Source organism: Panthera uncia (assembly GCF_023721935.1).
Source record: "Panthera uncia isolate 11264 chromosome C1 unlocalized genomic scaffold, Puncia_PCG_1.0 HiC_scaffold_4, whole genome shotgun sequence".
NCBI classification, from domain to species: domain Eukaryota; kingdom Metazoa; phylum Chordata; class Mammalia; order Carnivora; family Felidae; genus Panthera; species Panthera uncia.
Window position 1 is genome coordinate 25,164,214 of NW_026057585.1, and position 16,198 is coordinate 25,180,411.

Below are 16,198 nucleotides of genomic sequence, written 5' to 3' on the forward strand. Positions count from 1 at the left end.
TTGGCAAAAAACACTTGAGACCGCATGAGAGGCCTAAAGGACATGGGGAGGGAGATTAAAAACATAACTGCCAAAGTTTTACCTAATCTAAAAGAGCCTATTGATTAGATAGCGCCATTCCTTCCATCAACAAGCATGACTATGCTGTCTGCTGGGCCTTCTGGGTTGTTCCAAGGTGGGGACCTCAGGGAGAGAAGGGAGGGAGCAGAGTGAACAAGTCCTATAAGCATCGTGAAGAATAAATAGGAGCTTTAGGATTCAAGAGCTAGAAGAGAGGATTGGGTTGGAGGAAAGTAATTTTTCTCATCAATGTATTCATTAATTACTATTAAAGTGTACACTTTGCAGACTCGAACTTTTGCACTAAATAACTGTGGTTTTATTAATTTTCTCTCACAAAATACAAAGCTTCGCACCACATTAGTGTTCTAACACAAGAAAATCTGAAGGTTTTCCTTGGGAGGTGGGATGATTTATATATAGGATATTGATTTTATACACATTCTTAAAATTCATATCAAATAAAATTGTCATGATAAAGGAATGCCAACCTTGTATAACATGCAGATTATTGCTTAGAAGTTGCATATACCTTAAATTGGCACACATATAAAGTATACAAACATTTGAAAATGTTAAGGGAATTACCTAGAGATATTAAGTAATCCCCTCCAAATTAAGCACAACCAGAGACGAAAGTAAAGAATACTAAATTGCTATTTTAAATGCTGATAAATCTGAAGAACACTGATGTGTAAATTACCAAGTCTCACATTTTGTAAAGAAAACAAAGTTCTTCATTCAGCCTTATGGAAATAAATTAGAAGGCGTGTTCTCAAAGTGTTAAATGTATTTTGAAAGACTTCCAAAATCGTTCTAACAATTAAGTAGTAATGTTGTATATATTCCCAGAAAAAAAATTGTATATATCACTATGGCTATCATATTTGCTGCAATTTTCGAGTAACTTTTTCAAACGAAATCTATGTCTAAAGGTTACTTTTACAAATTCTAATAATTACCAGAAAAACCTCATAACCATCCTAGTTACAAGTCAGTAAGAGAATATTATCTGTGCAAAAATTCCTTAAGTAAAAAGCAGATATGACCACACTAGAAGCAAACCAAGCAAGAAACAGAAAAAATATAGCATATTTTATTTACAGTTATATTTTCAGGCTTCATTAACCAAGAAGCAGCAAACACCTAACGCGTGCTTAATTACAGAAAGAATTATGTAAAGATATAAAGAAAAACATATACGGATGATAATTAACGAGTTTTTAGCCAGAGGTATTGTATTTCTATCTTTAAGATTTAGAAATATTTCTCATTGTTTTTGGTCTTATATATAGGGCCTGATATCAAAATTGTCTATTGCTCAAGGGAATCAGTGTAAACATTTTCAATGCAAACAACCCAATCTTTAGCAGCTAGCCTTCAGTTCTTCATTGTTATCCAAAATATCTTCAAATACAGGTACAACTTACTACCAAGGCTATATAGAGGCAGTTGGAAGTCTAGGCTGGAAAGGGACAGGGCTCAAGTCCTTGGGTGTTGCACTTGTAAAATATGCTGAGTAATCCACTTGCTGGTCAGCTTGTTTTTAAAGGATACACGACCATAACTAAATTTGGTCAACTAAAGAGCAGGACTCAGTAACGCTGCCAGACACCTCAGTTCCTCCTCTTCCAGTCATAGGGTCTAAGGAAGAGCATTTAGATAATGTGCATGCCTGCAATGACTCCCCAGCTGAAACGTATTCTAAAGCTCTTCCTGCTGAGCCAGTTTAAGAAAGAGACTACAGATGTTTCTCAATAAAACTATAGTCTCATTAGCCTTGTCTCATCTTGTAACAAGTGTTATTAAGTACTAAATGGCTTCCGATAGCCTCTTAGCAATTATGGTTTGTCTGATTCCCACTTAAACTTACTGTAATGCTTCGCCCCCACCCCCCGCCCCAGAAGAACATGCTTGAATACTTTGAAATTTGCCACAATAGGCTGGGAAGCTTAAGGGCATGGGGAAGCCTCAAGAGTTGACATTGAAAGGTGTTGGCATAAGAGATGGAGGTGCCGATAAAATCGTCAGGGTGTTAAGAGGAGGAGATGGAAGGGCTGGGAGGATTCAGAAAGAAACTTCTACATGATGGAGGAGCATCATGACTTTTAAGGGAAAATAAGTCGTGGTGTCTCCAACTCCAGGTCCTGCTGGCTTCCCACTGTTCTCACACGTACTACGTATGTTTCGTGTCAAAACTCACTTTCGGTAGCTTTAGTGTGCCTGTCGTCAACCAGCTGTGGGTAAGGCTGGGTGGTTTGTGCGTGTGCCCACGGTCTCCAGACACAGGAGGGGTCTCACTGCTGTGCTGGTTCATAACTGCGGAGAAACACTGTGCCACATTTCTGATAAAATTCTACGAGTTTGCTTCTTCTGGAATTCAAAACATATAAATGCATAGTCTTCCATGAATATAAGTGATGATGTCAACAATGACATGGACTTTTCCATTTCAAGCAACAGAGTAAACCACTGATAAGCCAATTCATATGTATATTTATGTATTGGAGTTAAGAGTAACCTAGAAACAGAAATTTGTTCAAACGTTTATTTTAATAGTGTCTTTTGGAACATGTTTATTTCCCTCAAAAGCAAAACAGAACATGAATATTACAACTCTCCCCTAGACATCTCCATAAGACTGTTTCTAACGCAGGATGACAAATGGTGTAACGCATAAAGCTGGCCCTTCATGCCCGTGAAGGGACGGTTCTCCAAACACCGGATACACCTCAAAGAAAGTATCCAATTTAAAAACTGATAGTTTAGCAAACGATTGAATCAAGTAGATTAAAATTTAGAAAAGGATTTGATTCAAACACCCATATACTGGGCAGTTTTTAAAACTAGACCTTTACAATAGTTCTGGGGCATCCACAGTATATCAGTCACCCTTAGGAATGGTGAAGACATTATTATTTCTCTTAACACAGTGCTAGCCCATGAAACAACAAAACCAAACAGGTGGAATAAAACAGGTGGAATAAAAATTGCATCTTAACTCACTATAAGGTATCAAGACACAACTGATGCAGGAGTTATTTTTTTTTACTCATATGTAACTCCATTTTGAGTTTTAAATAAATGCAAACAATACTCACTAGAAAGATTTTCGACACAAGAATGCAAACTCTATGAACTCAAACTCATAATTTTTAAATTCTCCCAAATATCAGATGCAGAATCTATGATCTTGCATGCTGATTTTCATTCATTTCCAAAATTTTGTAAGAATCGTTTATTTTTTTAGACTACTACATGTTCAAAGAACATCTTTATAGTTACAGGTTGTCACTAATCTTTTTCTATAAAAATAGAGTTGCTTAAAAATTTATACCAATTTGCTTTTATGTTCTACAAATATTTTAATAGAGTTGTTAAATATCAGAACGCCTAATAGAATCATTTAAATTAATCCATGTAGTCAAAATATTTAATATGTAAAATGTCTAGCAAAAGTTTGTCATTTAATAAATGAAAAATTCATCGTTCAATAAATGATATGTTCTGTCTTTAACGCCTTGTATCTTAGGTAGGTGGACACAATCCTAGAAGAGCGAAGTATAGTTCCTATGAAAATCTGATTTAAAGTAGCATGGCAGTTTGCAGTGTCTCTTCCATTTCATGTGCGTTGTGAGAGGAAACATGGAGCTTCTACTTTTGGGTATTGAATCTGGATGTTGAATTAGCTGTCATGCAGCCAGCATAAAATAAGAATTGCTGACCAAGGGAATGACAAACTTTAGTTCAAAGCATTGCTATTTTAAACACACTTGCTCACTGAGCAGCTATACTGATGAAAAGTACTGTCAATGAAAGTAAAAATGAAGTTTTAAGCATGAAGTAGCAAGCATAAAAACCCAAACTACTATATGGAAACTCACTGAGCAGTGAGTTTTATATTACAATACATTGCAATATATTGCTTTATACTGACTTCATTTTGTGGTGGGTTTAAAATCTGTTCAGAAACTATAGAAATATCCAAAGAGTCAAAAATATTTATTTCAAGTTTTGCTTCTTTCTAAAGGAATTGATTTCCAAAATAGTTTTCTAATATAAATGTGTTCCTTTTAAAAAGTTAGTTTTCTTGCAAAAGAGCAAGAAAAGAACAAGATAAAACCATGTGCTTTCCTACCCTCTCTAAACCACCAATACACATTTAAGTGCCTATGATGTGGAAGGCACAAAATTTGGTAACAAATTATGAATGTAATATCAGTAGCTTTAAAAGCAAATACCTATACTTTACATTACTTTAAGTCATTCAAAAATAAGTATACCTAGTATAAGCTGATCAATTTGATTTTCTCACTGACTGAGATTTCAATTACCTTCTTTAAATGGTCTAAAACTTATCAGGCTCTATCTGCATTAGACAGCCAGATCAAATCAAATCAAATCAAATCAAGTCAAATTAAATCAAAGTTGATTCATCATAACATGAACAATGAAAAGAGAATCATTCTTCTACCAACTGAGAAACTGAGTGGATTCGATCTTTTGGTTTGGGTTCAATTAAATTCAAGTATCTGTCACTGGTTAAATTTCTTTTTTTCTTACGTAAGAACAATCATTAAAGTCAAGTACTTGAGAAAAATAAAGGCAATAATAGATAACTATATAATTCTATATTTGGGTTGCAAGAATCAAAGAAAAAGCAAACATATACTTACACACACACACACACACACACACACACACACACACACACACAAAACCCAAAAAACAAAAAACCAGAGTCCCTAGTCATGTATTATCGCATAAGACAAGAATATTGATGATCAGAATACTTGGATTAAATTAACTATTTTTTTTCCCCTGTACTTTAGGAAAGATAGAAAGTCAAAGCACTCAAAATATTGACTAAGCAAGCATGGGTGTGAACTGTGAGTAAAATGTGAATACTGATTTTTTAGAGTTTTGGTCTCATCAAGGAGAGGCCTACCTTAGGAGCATGATATATACATACTGCATAACACTTTGGTGCTGATGATGTTGGGTTCTGAACTTAGGGGAGGTTTTGCAAATAGAAATCATATTTTTTTTTCATGGAAAAAGTGCCAGGGAAACCGAGACAGCAGTGTTAAAGCTTTTTTCTTAATGATTCCTCTTATTAGCCTAAATAGTCATCTACAACATGCATTTTTAGAAAGAGGAATTCATCTCTCAAGGAGCTCTGAAAGATCTGTCTTAAGCCTTACTACAAATAAAAAAGCAGTACTTTGATAAAATGTTAAAAATAGAAATAATAAAGTGAGGTCTGAAAAATCGAAAAATGAAAGAAGTATTTTCCATGACTGAACTAATTAAATATTCCCAAAGCAAGCAAAATACTTCACCATTAATAGATGATAGAATATCTAAACAAAAAAATACATTATTACTAATAGCCTAAGAAAAAGAACAGCTCAACAATTCAGAAATTAAACCCTCCACAGGTATTGACAGCCATAGCACAAAATGAGCGCAGTACAACGAAAGGTTGAGAACTATTTACAAATTTAAAAGCAGTTTCCATTCTTTCAGAAAACCTGGTGACACAAAACAAGCGCATCAAATTAGAATAGTCATCTTTTCACAGAGAAAAATACCAATGCAGGTTAACAGATTTCTGGAACGATTCGCCACTATATTTATAATTTTTTTATTTGAACCTTTAAGATTTTATCCATGCTTATAATGCAGAAGAAAATCAGAAACGAAATTTTGGACTAAAAGCTAAGTTTTAGTTTCTCTTTTCTAAAGGTTAAAAAAAAAGAAAGCACTGAAACCCTCGATAACAAGTATAATTAATAAGAAGCACAAGAACATGCCGAGAATTCATCCTATCAGTAGATATAATGCGGGTAGTAATAAAGTATGCTTATCAATAGCCAACTTTTAGTCAAGTTTTCCATTCTGAAGACTACTTTTGGCTTTCTCTTGTCTGATGAGAGAGATGACTTTGACGCAACCTTTTGTAATTTTGATCATCCACATGACATTCATCACATCCAAAACAATACAAGTAGAGATCCAGGAGCATTGGGTTAAAAATCCAAGCCTTATGTAGGCTTCTGTTCCTAACACAGAATAAATGTAGCTATAAAAAGGAGGCATCGAGACAATCCGCACGATGAAGAACACCACTGTCATGAGAATTCCATTGATGACGTTAGCCTTGGAAAACTTAGGATACTTCAGAGCTTCAAAGAACCACCTGGAAAAAATTTTTAAAAGCATCACATTTACTCTGCATCGCTGAGGATTAACCATTTTAATTTTAGTTTCCAGTTTTTAAAATTCAGTGAACATCCCCCTAAGATTTATATGGAGAGGCAAAGGGCCTAGAATAGCCAACACAATACCGAAAAGGAAGAAAGTTGGCAGACTCATACTACCCACTTTCAAGACTGACTTGCTATATAAAGCTACAGTTATCAAGACAGCATGGCATTGGTGAAAGATCAACAGTGTTAGCTTGGAAATAGACCCACAGAAATATACTGAGCTGACTTTTGGCTATGGTGTAAAGGTAATTCAATGGAGAAAGGATCATTTTTCCAACAAACAGCTGGAACAAATGGATGTTCAGATGCAGAAAGATGAACCTACACAGAGACCTCACACTTTGCACAAAAAATAACTCAAAATGAACCACAGACATAAATGTAAAATGAAAAACTATGAAACTTCTAGAAGAAAACCCAGAAAAAAATCTGCATGATCTGAGGTTTGGCGATAGTACTTTAGATATAACACCAAAAGCATAAACCGTGGGGAAAAAATGTTGATAAGTTGGACTTTACTAAAGTTAAAAACTTGCTCTGTGAAAGTCACTGTGAAAGTCACCCATACACTGGAAGAGAATATTTCAAAATACATACAGGATAATATACCCAATGTATGAAAAGAACACTTACAACTCAACCATAAGGCAACAACCCAATTAAAACATGGGCCAAAGACCTTAAACACCTCATCAGGGAAGATACACAAAAGGAAAATAAGAATATGATAAGATGTTCAACATCATTGGTCATTAGAAAACTGTAAATTAAAACAATGAGATACTACTGCATATTTATAAACGTAATTAAGATCCCAAAATCTGAAAATCCCGATTGCTGGCAAGGATATGGAACAACAGGAACCCTCAAGCATTGCTGGTGAGAATAAAATGGTAAAGCCACTTCGGAAAACAATATGGCAGTTACAATGCTAAACATATTCATAGCATACAACCCAGCAATCACACTCTTAGGTACTTTTCCCAACTGATTTATGTCCACACAAAAAAATGAATGCAAACATACATACAATATGGATCTAGAATATTTTTTACTACCAGAAAGTAAGAAAGTGCTCAAAAGCAAAATGATAAGGTTATATCAAAGGGCCACAGAAGCCAAGTGAAAGAATTCAATGGCAAAAGCTGTAACATTCTGAACAAAGTAAACAATGAATAAATAATGTGGTATTGTATTTAAAAAAAAAAACCTGATGTATAAAATAAATATTCATGGATCCATAGTAATATAAACAAATGAAGGAATTAATGATTGGAGGAGAAAAGATAAATATCCTGTACAGAATAATTACAAATGATTTATGTAGATATTGTAACCTCAACGAGTTGAAACATAACTCCCCACTGCTATTCACAGGGACTCCCTTCCAGAGTTCAGTATAGAAGGCAGGTGATGTAGTAAGAGTAACTTTAAAACAGAAATGTGACAAACTCTACTTCAGCCAGGTGAGCAAGGTGAACATCAACAGTGATAAGTCATGTTTATAGTGTTCAGGCCTGGCACGCTGTCGTGAGAATGGCACTTTACTTACACGGTCTTCCTCCAAAAACCCATAACCCGAGTCTAATGATGAGGAAAACATGAGACAAATCCAAATTGAGAACTACTCTACAAAACACCTGACCGGGACTCCTCAAAAAACAACCAAAGTCTGAGAAACCATCACAACAGAGAGGAGTCTTTGGGAACCTTCTGTAACATCCTTGCAACTTTTGGAGACGTCTAAAATTATTTTTTTCAATGTTTGTTCATTTTTGAGAGACCGAGCACGAACAGGGGAGGGGCAGAGAGAGGGGGAGACACAGAATCTGAAGCAGGCTCCAGGGCTCTGAGTTGTCAGCACAGAGCCCGACATGGAGCTCGAACTCATGAACTGTGAGATCATGACCTGAGCTGAAGTCGGACGCTTAACCAAATGAGCCACCCAGGCACCCCTAAAATTATTCTTAAATAAAGCTTCTTTTTAAAATTGCAGTACTTTCTCTATTCTACTTTTTTCTCCTTAAAAAAAAGATCTTGCCTAATTTTACCTCATTATTTTAGAGATTAAGTTGTAACTATAGTAAAATATGTCCATGTATCTTAATATTTAACTTGGCTGAATTAGTTACGACTAAGCTAGAAACTGCTCAACCTCGGTAGCTAAAGTTTAACAGTTAAGAAAACCTTAAAATATTTTACTAAGAGAGATCAAAAGATCAAGTAGGAGTAATTGGTAGGATAAGAGGTATGTTACAATTTCTAAGTGTACGTAGGGTGACAAGAGAGAAGCTCAATTATTCAAGACAATTAAAAGAGAAACTATTTAGGCAGCAATGGTCAAATTAATAAAATATCACAAATGGGAAAAGCGTCACTGAAGCAGTCAAGTCAAAATCTTTTGTTCTAATCCAGATCTTCCATCCTACAGTCTCCTCTACTCCAAGGATTTCCCGTTACCCTCAGCCATTCACCTCTTCGACTATACGGTGGCCTTGGGATCACTCAAATGACCTCTGTCATCACAACCCTTAGCATCCCACATTTCACTTTGCCCATTTCCACCTAAAGCCATTCTTTGACCTCCTGACTCTCAAGTCCCTCAGTATCAGCCTTCAGACTTTGATTACTTCCGTTCCTACCTCCCTGACCTTGGTTGGCTTCAGAAGACCTATCAGCGCCCTCAGGTCTCTCGCCACTTCACCCATCCCACCTTTGTTGCCTACCTCCAAAAGCTCATCACACCAGCTTTCCCAGGCACATCACGTACACCGCAGGTGGGTGCTGTGGTCTGCAGACAGGCTGCCAGGGCTCAGAGCCTGCCTCTGCCACTTAACGCCTGCACAGGCTTTCCTGTTATTGACCTCTATGCCTCAGGTCTAGCTCTACAAACCTGGGGACGACGACAGGACCTCCTTTCTGCTAGGAAGCTGTTACAACACACAGTAAGAATCTCCCCCTGCCGTATTAAGAACTCAATAAATAACTATTCCTCACCCACATATATTTTTTTAAATGTTTATTTTTGAGAGAAGGACGGTCAGAGCATGAGCAGGGGAGGGGCTGAGAGAGAATCTGAAGCAGGTTCCAGGCTCTGGGCTGTCAGCACAGAGCCGAACGCAGGGTTCGGACCCACAAACTGTGAGATCATGACCTGAGCCGAAGTTGGACATTTAACTGACTGAGCCAGCCAGGCGCCCCTCCTCACCCATATGGATATTAAGGGAAATGGCAGGCACAACTATAATTTAAAGAGAGCTGGGCTTCTGTTGAATTCTCAAGTTTGCTTTAGTCCCTTTACTTAACTCTACACTCTCCATAAAGTGCTTCCAACCTCTGTGTCAGCACTCAAGTCACTTCTCTTCCTCATTCCTTTCTACCTCTTAGTCTCTGCAGAGGAACTGGCCTCTTCTAACTACTGAGGTATTAAGGTTCCATCAAGCATGAATTCCCTAAACTCTGACCTCAGGGTCTCGAAACTTCTTTTCGGGCACCTTTACCTTTATACTCAGATGTAGACTTCTTTGCCATTCTCAGGACCCCACTCCACCTTCTGGGACTTTAGTCCATCAATTCTCCCCTTCCTCTGTTCCATCTAGATCAATCCTTTCTTCTTTCTCACCAACATGCTCAATTCTAATCCAAAAGTCTCTCCTCTGCTTGTCTTCCCTATCAACTTTTTGAAAGAGAAGTCAACAGTATATTCACAGACATTTTTGTGATACTTCACAGCCCAGTACAATATGATCACATTCCCCTGCAAAGGAACTGGTCACCAGCGGCTTCCCCAGGCCCAAGACAGTGGGCTCATCTTAGCCTTCATCTCAGGTGGCCTTTCTACAGCATATGACACTGCCAACCATCACACTTCTGTCTCTCCTGACTTCCATGATACTATTTCCTCTTCATTCCCTATAATCACACTTCTCAGTCTCCACTTCTTCTGCCTGTCCCTTAAATATGTGTGCCCCCAGGGGCGCATGGGTGGCTCAGTCAGTTAAGCGTCTGACTTCAGCTCAGGTCATGATCTTATGATTCGTGAGTTAGAGCCATACTGGGCTCTGTGCTGACAGCTCAAAGCCTGGAGCCTGCTTTGGATTCTGTCTCCCTCTCTCTCTGCCCCTCCCCTGCTTGTGCTCTGTCTCTCCCTGTCTCAAAATATACACATTAAACAAAAAAATTTTTTAAATATGTGTGTCTCCCAAACACCATTCCCTTCTATATGTGCTACCAAGGTCATTTCATCCACTCTCAGAGGCTCACCACCCTAGCACAAATCTTTGACTTCAAGTTCTCTCACACAGACTACTTGTAGTTGCATATTTCTAAGTTACTGTTGAACATTTTCACCTAATTTTTGGTGAGCATTTACAAATCACAAATTCTCAAATATGCCTAAAACTCAACATGCCAAGAATCAATACCTTACTCCCTGCCTGGCAACCCCTCCTCTACATTACCACCACCACAAAAACTGCCTGTTTCTCTTCTGACCCTCCCAATCATTTGTTTGTTTGTTTGTTTTTGATACATGGAAACATTTTTATTTTCATGAATAAATGCCATTCTAATATAAAAATTAAGGAATTTGCACAAGCAAGCTTTCATATAACACTGAGCCATACAAAACTGTTTTGTATAATTAAATGGCCATATTTCAGACAGCTAGATAAGACTAGAAAGAGTGCAGGGGCCATCTTTTCAGTACAGTTTGTGTGTTCGTGTGTCACAAGCATCCCAATGTCTGCTTTTTCTTTGTTCAAATTCAGGTCTTTCTGTGAAAAATGCGTGTGCATGTGTGTGTGCGTGTGTGCGTGCGTGTGCGTGGTTTGTAGATTTTATTGATCGATGAAACTGAAGTATAGTTGACATAACATAGTATATTAGTTTCAGGTATACAACATAGTGGTTCCACATTTGTATACACCAGAATTGATCACCACAGTAAGTCTAGTTAATGTTTGTCATCATACAAAGCTGATACATTATTGATTGTATTCCTCACACTGTACCTTACATCCCCACTCATTTTATAACTGGAAGTTTATACCTACTGATCTTCCCAATCTTCAACAACGGTGTCACCAATGACTTAGTCATCCCAATCAGAAACTTGCAGTCACCCTAGACTATTTCCACAGTCTGTAACCAAGCCCTGTCTATTTTATTTGCTAAAAGTCTTCCTTATCCCTTCCTGATTCATTCCATTCCCGCTGCTGCCATTATAATTTTTGGTCCTCAGTATGTCTTACCTCGATGACTACATTGACCTAACTGGTCTCCCTTGATTCTAGCCTTTTCTCTTTTCATAAGTCCTATATTTGGTCCAGACTACTTCCTGTTCTCCAAGCACTTCGTGTACTTTCCAAATTTTTGATTGTGTGGAAGGGTGATTATGTAAAAATCCAGACTTATGGAATTTGTCCTTTGGCTTTACTATGCAATCACCAACGATATTCATCGTCTGCCAATTTTTCCATGTGACTAGTGCCTGGTCTTTAAGTCAGTCTCTTTTAAAGGGAAGAGCTCCTATATTAATACAAGGTGAAATAATATTTATATACTCTTATCTTCCTCTCTCACATCACAAGGACCACTTATTTTGTTGGCATCTACTTCTTCCCTAATTCGAACACACTTTCATTCCATCAAATAAAGGCTAACAGTTTGTGAACATATGTATTGAAGCTGAAAGGGAAACGGGCAGGAAGAAGAAGGAAGACATGCATGTGAGAAGAAAGAACAGAGGGAAAACACTCTTTTACCCACCATCCACAGTTATTACTAAGACAGGTGTACAGAAAAGATAGCAAATTGTAGGCGTTTATAATCTTCACCCAACCCCACAGAGAAAAATCTGTCTTTGGTCATTTAGCACTTCTTCCTCCACTGCCCTTCTAAAGAAAATTGAATCTTTTAATTAAGTCCTGGGAATTAACTGTGCAGAGTGTGGTACTAACTACAAATCATGTAAAAACAAGGTATTATTTGGTGTAATTCACATCTGGAAAGAGCAGGAAGGTTCTTTGCAGATAGAGAAAGAAAAAACGTGAGGAAAGAGGATGGGATCATAGAATCAATCCCTCCACACAGCAATGGTTCGGGGAGTTTCTGGAGTTGGGAGTTAAGGATCAGAAGTTTGAATGAGCCTTGGGAAAACTGCAGGGTCTCGGAGATATTGTGAGTTCAAGAGGAGCGAAGAGAATTTTAAGAAGTGTTTCTGTGAGTAACAAACGATCTTTGTTGACACCCTTGGAAAAACTCCAAAAAGGTTTTGGATGCTGTACTGTTTCTGGGACTCTACACAGAGACTGGGCAGTGAGCTGACCCTGGTTATATCCTGGTTGCAAATGTAATTCTTTCAGGCATGTAAACACTAGTATTTAATATTAATCCTGAAATTTTAGGGGTTCAGGAACTTAATTTTAGAGAAGTTGCCCCACACCCCAATATTATTTTGGCTCTCCTTCCCCTTCTAAACTATTCCTTCATTATATGTAGTCTTCCTTATCTTATGCTTCAATTCTAGACACTCATCATTTAAATGCCATCTTTTCTCATGGTTTCAAATGTCACCTCTACCTGATCATCCCAAAATTCCTCTCTGTACCTCTCACTACATTTCCACTCAGATGCTCTGTTTGTCCTCTTATCTGACATCTCCAGGCCAAATCCACCACCTTCCCCGCCCCCAGTCTTCCTCATACCCTGTCTCTTTTCGTGGGTCAATTCCTCAAAGGTATATAATTAAGTGATCTTAAACTCATCCCTTTTATCTACCTCTAATTTCTCATCCATTGCCAAAATCCCCTTTTCTTCCCTGAAAATCTCTATTTCATTGTCTTTTCTCTATCCCCACAGCCTAATTTGGACTCCTATTTATTTTCAGGACTAATGAAATCACACCATTCATTCACAAAACTAAGAGCTGTCTGCTAACCTCCTAACTCTACATTTTGCCTCCAATCTTCCAATCTATCCTACAAATACCAAAAACTACAATTAACTCAGGGCTATTTTCAGAATGTCTTCCTCTGCTAGACTACATTCTCACTGTCCACTGGATCAAGTTCAATCAGCTCTCTCTGACACTCAATACCCTCTATGCCTATCCATCCTCTTCCTAAGGCATACTCTTTAATCCCACAAGTCTGGGTTTCTCTTTCACATGGCATGTTTATCTCACTTTTTAAAAACTCGTGTTCATTTCTTCCTGCTTGAATGGAGGGCCTCCCCTCCCCACCCACTTCTAAAATCATCCCAAAACATTTTAAAGATAGCTCCCACCTTCTCAGGTGAAGACTTGCATGGCAAATATCAATCAATGATAGATCTTAAAATGTGGTCCCTGGACCTCTGAGACTTTTTGGAGGGGGTACAGGGGAAAACTATTTTCATAATAATATTAAAATATTATCCACCTTGCTCCTTGGGTTGATTTCTATAACGACGGTGCAAAGCACTGGTAGATAAACCTGGGATCTTAGTGCAAATCATGACATTGGCACAAAATGGTACTAGTAGACATTGTATTCTCTCCTGCCAGACTCTTGCAGTTTAAAACAAAACAAGGGAGTAAAAAAAAAAAAAGAAAAAAAAGGACAAAGTTAAAAAAAAAGGGGGGGGGGGGTAAAGCCAGTTTCACTTAAGAATGCCCCTAATGAAGAATAATAATTTCATTGCATCATGGCCTTTGAGTATATCGTTTTAATATTCTGTGTGATAAAATGGGAAGTATATACAACACACGTCTGCTACGAAGTATAATAGTTGTCTGGAGGAAATACCCTTGGATGATGATTTGAATTGTGAGCTAAACTACATGCTTTTTCCATGGACCATCATTTGTACTTGAAAAAAAAAAAACCCTGAAAAACTATGGTTATTTCAACTCGGGTATTTGGCAGGCGTTTTCTCAAAAATGAAAAGTGAGTTTGTCACATCGAGAGAAGAAGCTTGTATTTGTTGCCAATAACAGAATTTGAACTTTCAAATGAAAATCAGAATTTTGGAAAATTTTTATCTGCCACTATGAATTTGGTAGCCTCCCAATACTTAGACTTTTTAAACGAGATCAGTGGTGATACTAATGTGACTTTTTTTAATATTACTAATAAACGTACCAACATTTGGAAGACCTACATAACTCAGCGACCCAAACGGCCAAATGACCAAGGCATGATGTTACATAATTAGGCATGTGCAAAAGATTCAAAGCGCAAGAAAGACCAATGGACTTGAATGTAACTATGTATAGAAAGTTTGTTGATATGGTTTCAGATTCTACATTTAACTAACCTTTAAGAAACTACCTCTTGGTATATTTTGGTGTAATGTTCAAGAAGAATATCCACAATTATGTGAAAAGGCTACTAAAGTGTTTCTACCTTTTCCTACTACATTATTAACTCTGAGAGGCCAGGGTTTTTTGTTTTTTGTTTTTTTTCATGTGCTTCTACCAAAACAACATTTCACAACAGACTGAAAACAAGAGCCAGCCCTGAGAATCCAGCTAAATACCATCATGCCAGACACCAGAAAGATCTGCAAAAATGTACACCCGGGACACTGTTCCCTCTAGGATTGTTTTCATTTTGGCAATGCAGTTATTTTTCATACAAAAAACACATTATGTTGACATAAAATATTATTGTTACTATTAAATGAATTAATAAATATTTTTAATGTCGCAGTCTGAAGTTCCAATCTGGCAAATATCAATAGATATAAGCCCACAGGAAATAAAAGTTCATTCAAGTCCTCAATAATTTATGAGATCTACAAGTTTGAGAACAGCTGTTTTATAGCATTAATACCAGCACTTTTTTTTTTCACATAATGTCTTGTTTTACTAGCTCATTATTTTCTATTTTTAAGTCTTATTTTCTCAAACACAGACACACCACTAGACACCAGTGGTGTCTGGAAGGCAGGGACTGGGACATTTGGGTACTGAGGAGGTATTTAGTAAGTACTGAATTCACATATCAAGGAGCATATGTACAAAGTTCTTATAAGATATTGGATTTTAATATCAATGCAATGCATAAATATGTCCTCATGACAGTTCATTGCATTTAGGGAAGAAAGAAGTTACCGCCACTGAATTAGTTTTTATAAAAAGAAACCTGATGCACGGGTATAACTCAGCAGCAGAAATTTAACTGAAGCCCAGGTGTCTAAGCTTTATTTTAGTCCTCTTGCCTCTAGAAGCCACCACATGCATCCCATGTGTCTTCTTAAATTATACAAAGCTCCAAAATAGAGAAAACATAAAAATACCACAAACTCTAAAGAAAACAATTAACCAACAGAAAACTCTAAGAGAGCTTAAGTGGCTGCGCTTGATTTTGTTACTATCTGCTTGCTCTTCCGTGATACCATTTCTTGTTCACATTCCAAACACACTTCTCCCTTTCTTAATTTACTAAAGACTCAAAGATTTTAGATAAAGGTGTAGAATTAAGCTATCTCTAATTTTATGAGTTCTCAGAGAGTTTCAAACAAAAACAAATTGAAATTCCTTTAAGCGTCAGTTAATTTTCTCCTGCTTCAAAGTCTCATAATCTGAATCACATTCAAGAGATGCTAAAGTTTAACTGATCACTTCCCAGGGGTCATTTTTTCAAAAAGCAATTAAATGGCTACTATGTGCCAGACAATGTTGGAGTGCTGGACCATGCAAAGTTGAACAAAATTGCACCCTTGATCTAATGAACACAGAGATGAACCAGAAGAAACAGAGAGAGAGAGAGAGAGAGAGACAGAGAGAGAGAGAACATTATCATAAAATACACTAATCCTAATGGGGTAAATGTATGTCACTATTGCGGAAGCACAGGTGAGGGACACCCAGCTCAACCCAA

The 16,198-nt window shown here is 37.2% G+C and overlaps 1 protein-coding gene across 3 annotated transcripts in view; it reads right to left on the reverse strand.

The window, feature by feature from the left end:
• Positions 1 to 1,136: 1,136 nt before the first annotated feature.
• The window catches only part of TLCD4 (TLC domain containing 4), a 95,271-nt gene continuing 80,209 nt past the window's right edge, over positions 1,137 to 16,198 (reverse strand). For all 3 annotated transcript variants that reach the window (XM_049616768.1, XM_049616767.1, XM_049616769.1), the window contains exon 7: positions 1,137 to 6,262. In XM_049616768.1, the coding sequence (XP_049472725.1) occupies positions 5,944 to 6,262 (319 nt within the window). In that variant the 3' untranslated portion in view covers positions 1,137 to 5,943. The remainder of the gene's footprint in view (positions 6,263 to 16,198) is intronic.